This window comes from Eptatretus burgeri, chromosome 16 (assembly GCF_056783735.1).
Source record: "Eptatretus burgeri isolate ZD-2024b chromosome 16, Ebu_testis_v1, whole genome shotgun sequence".
Lineage (NCBI taxonomy): Eukaryota > Metazoa > Chordata > Myxini > Myxiniformes > Myxinidae > Eptatretus > Eptatretus burgeri.
The window spans coordinates 4,430,668-4,441,439 of NC_140976.1; the positions used below are offsets into that span (position 1 = coordinate 4,430,668).

The 10,772-nt window shown below is 49.6% G+C and overlaps 1 protein-coding gene across 2 annotated transcripts; it reads right to left on the reverse strand.

The window, feature by feature from the left end:
* Positions 1-265: 265 nt before the first annotated feature.
* DONSON (DNA replication fork stabilization factor DONSON) lies at positions 266-10,507 on the reverse strand. Of its 2 annotated transcripts, none has more exons than XM_085860209.1 (13): positions 10,231-10,507; positions 10,018-10,157; positions 6,953-7,089; positions 6,715-6,825; positions 6,093-6,176; positions 5,650-5,829; positions 5,084-5,268; positions 4,781-4,959; positions 4,543-4,657; positions 4,184-4,306; positions 3,841-4,045; positions 3,129-3,323; positions 266-658 (listed from the first exon to the last, which is right to left on the reverse strand). In XM_085860209.1, the coding sequence occupies exons 2-13, from the start codon at positions 10,136-10,138 to the stop codon at positions 509-511; spliced, it is 1,785 nt and encodes a 594-aa protein (XP_085716335.1). In that variant the 5' UTR covers positions 10,139-10,157; positions 10,231-10,507; the 3' UTR covers positions 266-508. The 2 variants fall into 2 exon arrangements, with proteins under 2 accessions (XP_085716335.1, XP_085716334.1); XM_085860208.1 differs by having other exon boundaries at positions 10,018-10,142; positions 10,231-10,505.
* Between the last annotated feature and the right edge of the window lie 265 nt (positions 10,508-10,772).

Sequence of the window (10,772 nt, forward strand, 5' to 3'; positions counted from 1 at the left end):
ATCCCGTCTTTGTGAAATGGAACCCCCACCCCTTAAACCAGAACGTCACTCGGTAGAGCACATACCTCCTCCACTCGGCTGAACAGTTTACGTTTTGTATCCCACTGGTATTCTGCATCAGCATCTGGATATTCCCCAAAATCGAATCATTTTGTCCTTGACACACACCACCCTGGCCAAGTTTTGTCCGAATCAATCCACAACGTTTTGAGATAGTGTTCAGACGGGTGAAACCGTAACCTCAGTCGACCTTTGGAGGCGATGGTGACAAATTTAATAATTTATTTTAAAAGATAACAGGGATGGATATTCAATGGATACTTTCACAAGCACCTGAATCAAGAAAGGTAGGGGAGGGGCATCCATCAAGTCTTAAAATTCAGAAGTAGAACATTGTAAATCAAATAGCTTGTGCCATGTGCAACAGCAAGACGAAGAGATATTCCCAGACAGGATGAAAATCGTGGCTCGAGGAACCCAGGTAGGTTTCTTGAGAAAGTCCAAGATGTCACAGTGTCCAGTTGTAAGCACCGCCTTCCACACTGAGCTCCCGCAGTGCCCTTTTCCCCAAGGTCGGTGCCCTCCAAAGCGCGGCTTGCTGGGGCTGAACCGACGAGTCCAGAGCCCTCTCTCCCGTTGTAGCTCGGGTTTCGCCATCCTGCAGGCACGAGGACGAGAGTTAGAGTTCACACATTGCAATCACCTCCTCAGCATTTCATTTTAAACCATCTGGCACATCCTCATTCCTGCATTTTATTCCAAATTTAAACTTCCGTGCCCTCGACAGAGAAAGGCAGATGCACACTCCATAAATGTCCGTCTTTCAAGAATGATCTTGATTTGACATTTTTTATTCACGAGAAAAGTTGTTCACAGCAATATAATCGAAGGGCATGTTTTGATAGATTTGGATTGGCTATAAAATGTCTGAAGGTCATGCTCTGCGAAAGCTCTCTCCACGGGACTGTCATTTCAGATCTCGACTCGTTCCAGTTGGAACACGTCATGAGCATCAGTGGCATCGGTTCCAAATGGATCTGCAAACAGCTTCAGTTCATCACGGTGCTCTCTGAAATCCACAAATCTTTCTTGGAAATTGTATCTCAGGCTGAAGATCAGTGCAGAATACATTTCATGGTTCACGAACGTTTGGACATGCTCTTACAGTTTGCTTACAAATTGATCCTTTCCTTGAAGCTTCACATTCAAGTCTGCAAGATACTTGGTGATAGCAACTAGAAATGCCAAGTCATTCGACCACTCATCATCATCGTCGTCCATGAAGCTTACATCTTTTCCTTTGTGCGTCACGAAGGTTGACGAGAATCCGGCTCGTGTGGCCGCCAAGCTGAGCCAACGAACATGGCTGAAATAAACGACATCATCAAGGTCTGATGGTACTTCTGTAAGAAAGGCTTTGAACTGTCTGTGAATGAGCCTCCTGGACCTTACGAGACCAACTGTGTAAACAATCTTTTCCATCACACGTTTCATCTCCGGGGTCTTTGCGCACAGTTGTTCTTGGTGAACGATGCAATGATTGAGCATTAGACTAACCAATCAATTGTTCTTGCCTGTCATCGCAAGGGGCTTCATCAGTTGTTTGAGCTGGAAGATTTAATTTGGCCAAGACCCGTTTTAGTTAATTGAAAATGTCTTGTCCCGTTGTACCTTTCATCGGACAAAGGTCGAGCAGTTCCTCGACAACTTCAAAAGTTTTGGTGGCTCCTCGTACAAAGATTTCCCGTTGAGCTGTATTGCTCACATCTGTACCTTCAGAGCGCTAAACTGCAAAACTGAAAGCCATCGACTCTTGACGAGAGAATTTTGAATGTTCACTGCCGAGTCATCCAGCTGTACTCTTGGAGCGACGGTCTGATGTGAAATGCCGATCTTCTCTCCCATCGACTTTTTTGTCAGGACATACGCCAAAGCAGTCTTTCACAAATTCCCCATCAGAAAATGGCTTCCCTCTCTTGGCCATCGCTTCGGCTATCAAAAAAAACAACTGATCTGGTTTTCTGCTTTGAGGAAAGATTGTTGCTCGATCACGTTTTGGTTCGGCGAGTTCACTCGATCGGTTCTCACCTGACCTGTAACTGTCAGACTTGCTCGTGCGTTTCGTATTCCTTGAAAACCCACGATTCTTTTTTGTCCTTCTCGAAGTGCGTGTGCTTCACGTGCTGCTGAGTGACCAGCCATGTTGATTATGTAGCCAAGGAAATTACACGTGCGACGAACGAGCAACTAAATAAAAGGACTGTACGTCATATGGCATGACGTTATGCCTCACCCTCTTTGTTCCTCACTGTCTGCACTTTAGAAATAGTGGGTTTGACTCGAATTTTGATTTTAATAAATCAAGGCTCGTGGAAGAGAGAGTTAAAAAAAAAAAAATTACATACAGGTTGGCGGGTCGGACTCTCGCCCCCGGGCCGTATGTTGGACAACCCAGGTTGAGAGCATTCAATTAAATTTAATTCCAACCTTGAACCTCAAAGCAGAGAATTTGACCGGTTTACCGGCACACGGTGGCCTTCTCTTTCGTGTTAGCGAGCCGATCCTCGAGTAACCTTTAACATTTATGCCTCGTATGCAGACTGGACAGTTGGCTTTACATTCTCAGCTGAAGGTCACACACCCATTTGGTGTTGTACAGTCAGGTTCAAATCTAACAGCAGAACAAATGCATGAACAAAGAGCTCAAAGGGGAGAACGTTACCTTACAGTTACCCTTCCAACCCTCAGCCTAAACTGGCCCTCCCGTGGGGTTCTCCCATCGAAGCACCCAACCAGTCTTGACTCTGCTTCGCGCGCAACGCTTAACGAGATGAAGCACAAATCCCAACATCATGGCGCCTTCATGAAGAGATTATTATTTTGTCATTGCTTTGTTGTGACATTTCCAAACAATGAATGACTCTTTTTATGAGCCACATCGATGACCTCCTCCAGGCTACATAAATTATTTAATTTTTTGATCGACAATTTCAATGATCACGGGCAGAATAATTTGCCGATTTCACAAGCTTCCTTCAAAGACTTGACGAAAGAAAGTCAACCTTTCCCAAAACAAAAAAAAAAAAAGTGTTCAAACACATCAAAGGTTCCGCTGAAAGGTGTCTCACCGTGGCACAGGCAGGGGCGTTGAAGGCACTCGTGGGTGTGTGGGTGAGCAGGGCAGTGTGGAACTCCCCGTCGTGTGCCATCTTCACCAGGTGCGTGAGAACTCTCAAAGTATGTGGGAGAATAGGCCCCACAATCTCCATTGAGTACCTCTTGGAGCCAGTCTTTCCGGGTAGGTTCAGGCAACCGCTGTTGACCTTTCCGTGGCAAAAGTCAGATGGAAGATTCGGGTTACAAATTAACTATAGACCGTTTTACTTTACACCTCATTGAGAATTTTACCTTTTGTAATTATAGGTAACATGTGGAAGAGGAGGGAGGTCACAGATGGGTCAAAGAGGCAGTGATGGAATTGCAAAAGAACAGAAGATGGAAGTGAGAGTAGGAACGGGAAAGGGTCTTATTATGTAATAAGGGGCTGCCATCTTGAAAGAGTGGACAGATGCAGGGAGACGGTCGATGTGAGAAGAGTGAGACAAGAGTAGGAGTGAATCAAAGCTTGGAACAAGGAAGGGTGACGGTTAATGTTTCCAACCGAATATGTGCAGCGTGGAAATACGGGGTAAGAGTGAAGGAGCAAGACCAGAAGAGGCGACAGCGAAACCACCAGCCCATTTGGTGGAGGTTTGAGTGAAATTTCCGATTTTCGACGACCTGCCTCGCTGATGCATTACGATTTCATTGGTGGGGGTGGCAATCATTCGATCCACAAACCTTGAGTGTGTGCAGAGACGCGTTGCGGAAGGCGATGGGCGAAAGCAACGTTGGTGCCAGCCCAGCGTGCGGGCCAGAGACAGGAACAAGGTGGCGGTACGAGAGCAGGAAGTTCAGCAGCAGGTGAGTGTACCGTCCACGGATCCACACCAGAGACTCGGGCTGACGGTCAACCTGTCGCGACCTCTTTCCTGCTGACCTGTGGCTGCCCCCGGGAAGTTTAGAGGTTAAGGTATTACTCGACTGAACACATCACAAGGTGTCCCACACATCGGTGGGCCTTGATTTTGACGAGCACACACTGGTAGTTTAGGTTCAGCAAGTCTGTCAGCCAAAAGGATACGCTTGGGTGTGGATTTGTCGAAGCTCATCTTCTACTCCCAAGTCTCTCAGCCATGCGACAGTATTTTCTGCCTCTTCCTCACCTTCCACTTCCTCCTCGTCGTCATCCTCGTTTGCTGCAGAACTGGCAAGATGGTGCAAGCAAGGGGAAGAGATGGGGCGACATAGAGCACATGCCATCATTGCATTTTTAGGCATGTCCCCAAGGCCCAGTGTGGTTAGACGAGGGGAATTTCATGGTATTGTCACCATGGTACAGTATAATGTACTAAAGCAGACAGGATTAATGTCCTTGAGGCTGAAGTCAAAAAGTTTTCTCCCACAATGCATCACAACACAACACGGCCTTAAGAAACTCACTCGGTCGCTGCGATTTCTGCTTCGCAAGCAGAGACGTCCGTCACTGCACTGCCTTGTGCTGGCTGGGTGGGGTGAGGTCTCGACTCGACCACAAACGGCATGCTAAACTCGATCCCTGCACGACCACGGTGGAAACGGATCCGTGTTGCAAGACCACCTTCATTTTAGAGCCGGTTGCTTAAACCCGTCATTAAAACCCAAAGACATGTAAACCAACATAGATGTCGTGGTGACACACCCTCGGCTCGCAGCGAGTCACGGAAGCCCGACGTGGTCGGTGACAGAACCGCCGACACATTATCCTCGCCGGCCATTCCCTTGGCGCGGAACAGTGCGGTGAAGTTCTCCGCACAGACGTAGAAAAAGGGACAAAGTCCAGCACGCAGCAGGGAAAACAAGGATGCGAAGGCGGTGGTCCTGTCCAACGATGGGACACACAAGAGGGACAAAGGTGAGGACTTGTTAAAGGACGCACTAAAAGGCATAACCATTGCAAGTTTGCACCAAAATGATTCCTCCAGAGATAGTTAAATCAACTTGCCATTCAGACAGCAGGGCCTGTTGAACGGCTTCATTGCACGCCCAGACAGAAGCCTTGGGAACCTGAGCCGATGGTCCACGGGTCTCCATGCGAGGAAAGGTCGTGATCCAGGGCAACGAGGGCCACGACCAGTAGATTAGGGCTCTCTGCATGCCGGTGCGTAGCTCTGCACAATTCGGGGGATCCTGGGAGCAGGAACCACGGCGGATACAGAGAATTCCACGGCAGACGACGTTTTTAACTCGGCCAAACTTTGGCCATTAGCTTGTACACGGACCAAGACAAACAATGTGGACAAACCACTGCAGGTTCAGGGGTTGATTTTTGCTTTTAAAAGGCCCAATACTCAAGTTACCAAACATGTCAAATCGTCTTGCTCTTTGAAAACTTATTTCTATTTCCAAATCAAATGCTCACATATTCTTTCTTCTTCTTCTTCTTCTTCCTCTTCTGTAAGATTTATTTCTTTCTTTCTTTAATTTTCATCATTCTATGGAAGAACTATTTTCACCATTTTGCATGCTTGGAACCATTGCACCCTTTCATAACAAAACCTTGGTAAGAACCTTAACGGTGTGCAGCAGGTGTTCCACAGGGTCTTGTAGGTGCACGGCCAGTCCCCTGGCCTCCTCCCATGAGCGCAGGTTGTCGACCCAGGAGAACGGACGTGATGACGTGAACACAGCCCGGAGCTTGATGCTCCAATCCGCAGGAAACTCAGGACCACAAAGCAACTCCGACGTGTCCTGCACGAGGCAGACGCCAAGGCACACATTACCGGAATGAGCCACGAGGTAGCTGGAGGACTTCCTGGTCACAATTATCACAGATTAGTATGGTGTGCCTCCCAGGACGGTGGCTGAGCGTCTCCATCGAAACGCGGCAAGAGATCTGTGGTGCCGCTTTGCAGCGTTACATCGTTTTCTTGTTCCATGGGGTCAAACGTCCAGCAACTCGGCCAACATAAAGGGCGATTCAACCATAATTGGGAATGAGCCCCAAAGCTTACCCTATCTTTCAGTTTGACCTCGTTCACATCTCCAACCACGTTTTCAACCTCCTCGGGTTCAGCAGTTCTTTCAAAACTCGGCACCTACGGATATTGCGGAAAGCAACGGAAAGGTGTGACAAGGCAACGACATTATAAACAAGGAAGTCCAGGCCAAATTTGAACGACATCACAAATGGTTGAAGTCAGCCAATAGGGTGGGGACATGGCACAAACACGATGGGAATAAATGGCACACTTGTTCGGAGGTTATATTTTCACCCCTGTTTATCTGTCTCTGTCTGTCTGTGAGCAGCACATCTCAAAAAAGTTACCGACACATTCAGACAAAACTTGGTGGACTGGTCAGGTGTGTGACATGGACGAATCGATGGTATTTCGGTGAAGATCCGGATGCGGCTACAATCGTTTTTAACCGATTCTTCACCATTGAGAGATAGCACGATGTTTCAAAAACTTGGTGGACCAGTTGGTTCGGTGACAAGAACAAGGCTGTTTGATTTGATTTTGGTTCAGGTCAAGATCCAGGTCCAGCCTAATCGGTGGGATCCCAAGGCTATATTACGGGTGGCACGAGGCTTCACGTGCACGGGATGCGTGCGGGGCGAGTGGTTGCACGTACCGCATGTGCGGCAACACTCATCGTGGTCAAAATGGAAATACACGTCGAGCTGCACTTCTTGTTTTCATCTCCACCAGGAGGACTCCCGTCTTCAATCTCACAACAGCGTTTCTGTGGGAATTAAAATAAACAACAACAACAACAACAAAAAAAGGTACCACACATGGTCGATAGATATTCCCAATCGTCTATGCGTACCCACACCATATCCTACCCGCAGCGTGCCCGAGCTCCCCACCTTTTCCTGATTTGAAGGGTATCCATTTGTGAACGACTGTTCACCGAAACACTCCTCCCTCACGTCCTGCTTGTTGCTGATGTTGGCAAAGGGGTTGCGTCGTTTTCCTGCCGCAGGACGGGCCAAAGGTGCTTTACCTGCATTACGAGGATCGACACAAAGGGGAACTCGGCATCACGATGAAGCGGTCGGGAGCCATCTTGTCATCGGTTCACTAATAGCTCGAGTCAATTCATCACTTTATGTAAAAGGAGTTTTAAACGTTCTACCTTATTCCTGGTGGTAGAACAAGTTATATTTTCATTGGTTTGTGGTTGATGAACCACATTGTTGCATCACCAAGTATCGGGTTTGTGTTGACACTAGGTTACCAATATTAAAACCACAGGTGTGGAATCATCAAATTTGTTATCCACGCAGGTACCCAAAGTGACGTGAAGGGGTATCATTGCAATCAGTTGTGTCCTGTGGTGTGTGGGTGGGTGGACAGTGAACGCGGGTGTGTGAGTATGGGTGTGCAAGTGTGTGTGGATGTGCTTTTGAGTGTGCGAGCAAGTATGGATGCAGGTTTGTGTGGGATGGATGAGTGAGTGAGTGCAGGTGAAGGTGGGTGAGTGGGAGAGCGAGGATGTGTCCCCACACAGTGAGAGTGTGTACTTCATATCGATCGTTCTTAGATCGACTGTCATCTACACCTCCCAGCGTAGCTTTGTCTTGTTGCACACCGTCCCTCCCTATTCCATCTCCAGGCGCTGCACGTCGGCATCGCTGGGTGCCGGAGACATCCCCGGCAATGAAAGGACGTACTCAGTTTTTACTCCGTTTGTTTGTTTGTTTTTGTCCGGGCGACGTCTCAGCCATCCTTTGAGCGAGGAAGCTGAAATTTGGGCATACTCGTGAAGATGTGCTTTGGGAAATGACTGTTATTAATTATTTATTTTCTTTCTCATCTGGGTGATATCGGGCACCTTCTCACCTCAGAAGCCGATATTTGGACACGACCGTGAACAAGCGATTTGGTTATTTAACGGGTATTCTTGATTAAAAATCGATTAAATTACTCATTTTTCGATCAATTGCCGAATTTTCAAAAAGTTACATCTTCGGAAGAAACAGCGGTGGTCTATCGGCCAATTGATTAAGAAGTTATAATTTATTTATTTTCATCCATCAATTAATTTTTGGACACCGCTCCCTCCCAATTCAGTCTCCACGTGCTGCGCGGCGTCCGAGGGCTCCCCGGCCACGTCGTGCTCTGGAGGACGATATGTAATTTATTTATTTGCCATGGGGGGGGGGGGGGGGGAGGACGGTGAACTTTGAAACTTATTTGTTTTTCTAAAATGTAAAATAAATAATCTTTCACAATTTTTTTTTCGCAACATCCGGGCGTGACCTTGGCGGCGATTACCCGTTCGGGTTACAACACTCCGCTTTTATACCGAAAACAACTTATCACAAAGAAATTTAAAAGGAGAATTTTAATGCAGACGCAATAGTGACGTCATACCTCCACATCCACGGTATGACGTCATATCTCCACACCTCCGCTGTGCACATGTTCAGTTGGGACAAAAGTTTTCATTCAAACTATTACTCTGACTATTTGATCGAGTAACTATACTCTGATAATCACATTTAGGGGTTATTATGTTATGTCTGGCGTGGAATGGACAAGATAAGATGGCACGAGGAAAGAGTTAATGTCAATAAGGTGAATCAGTGTGGAGGGGGGGGGGGAGAGTGGATGCGGAGAGGGGGGAGGAGAGGGGATGTGGAGAGGGGGGAGGAGATGCGGAGAGGGGGGAGGAGATGTGGAGAGGGGGGAAGGAGATGTGGAGAGGGGGGGGGAAGGAGATGTGGAGAGGGGGGGGAAGGAGATGTGGAGAGGGGGGGGAAGGAGATGTGGAGAGGGGGGAAGGAGATGTGGAGAGGGGGGAAGGAGATGTGGAGAGGGGGGAGCTGTGGAGAGGGGGGGAGCTGTGGAGAGGGGGGAGCTGTGGAGAGGGGGGGAGGAGGGGATGTGGAGAGGGGGAGGGGATGTGGAGAGGGGGGAGGGGATGTGGAGAGGGGGGAGGGGATGTGGAGAGGGAGGGGGAGGGGATGTGGAGAGGGGGAGGGGATGGGATGTGGAGAGGGAGGGGAGGGGATGTGGAGAGGGAGGGGGAGGGGATGTGGAGAGGGAGGGGGAGGGGATGTGGAGAGGGGGAGGGGATGGGATGTGGAGAGGGAGGGGGAGGGGATGTGGAGAGGGAGGGGGAGGGGATGTGGAGAGGGAGGGGAGGGGATGTGGAGAGGAGAGGGAGGGGGAGGGGATGTGGAGAGGGGGGAGGGGATGTGGAGAGGGGGAGGGGATGGGATGTGGAGAGGGAGGGGAGGGGATGTGGAGAGGGAGGAGGGGATGTGGAGAGAGGGAGGGGGAGGGGATGTGGAGAGGGGGGAGGGGATGTGGAGAGGGAGGGGATGTGGAGAGGGGGGAGGGGATGTGGAGAGGGGGGAGCTGTGGAGAGGGGGGAGCTGTGGAGAGGGGGGAGGAGGGGATGTGGAGAGGGGGGAGGGGATGTGGAGAGGGGGGAGGGGATGTGGAGAGGGGGAGGGGATGTGGAGAGGGGGAGGGGATGGGATGTGGAGAGGGAGGGGGAGGGGATGTGGAGAGGAGGGGGAGGGGATGTGGAGAGGGAGGGGAGGGGATGTGGAGAGGGAGGGGAGGGGATGTGGAGAGGGAGGGGGAGGGGATGTTGAGAGGGAGGGGAGGGGATGTGGAGATGGGGGGAGGGGATGTGGAGAGGGAGGGGATGTGGAGAGGGAGGGGAGGGGATGTGGAGATGGGGGAGGGGATGTGGAGATGGGGGGAGGGGATGTGGAGATGGGGGGAGGGGATGTGGAGATGGGGGGGGAGGGGATGTGGAGATGGGGGGGGAGGGGATGTGGAGAAGGAAGGAAATTAACACATGGAGGGAATTCTCCGTACGTCATAGATAGATGACCCTTGAAGCATGAGGTAACCAAGTGTCGGTAATCGGGTTAACCAGTAGCATAACCAGACGAGCGAACTGGGTCCATACCGATATGCGGGTCCCGAGAGGTTCGTCGTCCATTGTGGGTTTTGAGAATGCGACGCCGTCGAAGAGGGAGTGCAGCGGGAGGCACGAAAGCTCGGGAGTATCCCTCTCCGTGTCCCTCCATGAGCCTGAGGGGGGAGAAACTGAACTCCTTCAATCAACTCCCTTCCGTTCATCGCTCGATATAAGTATCCACGTCTCGTGTTCAGCAAATACCTTCACAAACGTGTGTCGAGACGATCACAACGAAGTCCGGTTCGCAGAACAACTCGGCACACTCATCATGACACTCACTCGTTGAGCCACAGAGCAGCGTCTTCAAATTCCCGCGCAATCGTCGTGCTCTTCTTCTTCTTCTTCTTCATCTTCATCTTCATCTTCTTCTTCTTCATAATCTGCTGACAACACGATTTCCTCTTCCATCCTGATCCTATTCTCATACCCCTCGTTCTGTCTGTTCCTCTCTGGACATCATGCTCATCGTTTTATTCTTCACGTAAACGAAGACAGAGAAATTGCCCTCCGGGCACAAACGACGAGCGGTTTCAAAACCCGCAGAAGGGCACTTAGGAGGCTCGAAATGACAGTACAACACGGAGATTGATAAACTGGGAAAGTTTATATTAGATATGACTAGATTACGTGAATAAAACGATTAATTCGAGCATCGAGACGTACGTCAGCGCAAAACAACTGGTGGTGTATGTTCACACTTTTGTTCAGCTCGGCTAGTATTTTCCTCCCCTTCTTGCGGATTG

Excerpts from the sequence above, each read along its gene's own strand:
- DONSON (XM_085860209.1), bottom strand. The coding sequence starts at position 10,138 with ATGGAGGGACACGGAGAGGGATACTCCCGAGCTTTCGTGCCTCCCGCT. Across the intron at positions 3,324-3,840 it reads CGTCTCTGCACACACTCAAG|GTCAACAGCGGTTGCCTGAA; the intron begins GTTTGTGGATCG and ends TGCCACGGAAAG. Across the intron at positions 659-3,128 it reads ACGCCCCTGCCTGTGCCACG|GATGGCGAAACCCGAGCTAC; the intron begins GTGAGACACCTT and ends TCGTGCCTGCAG.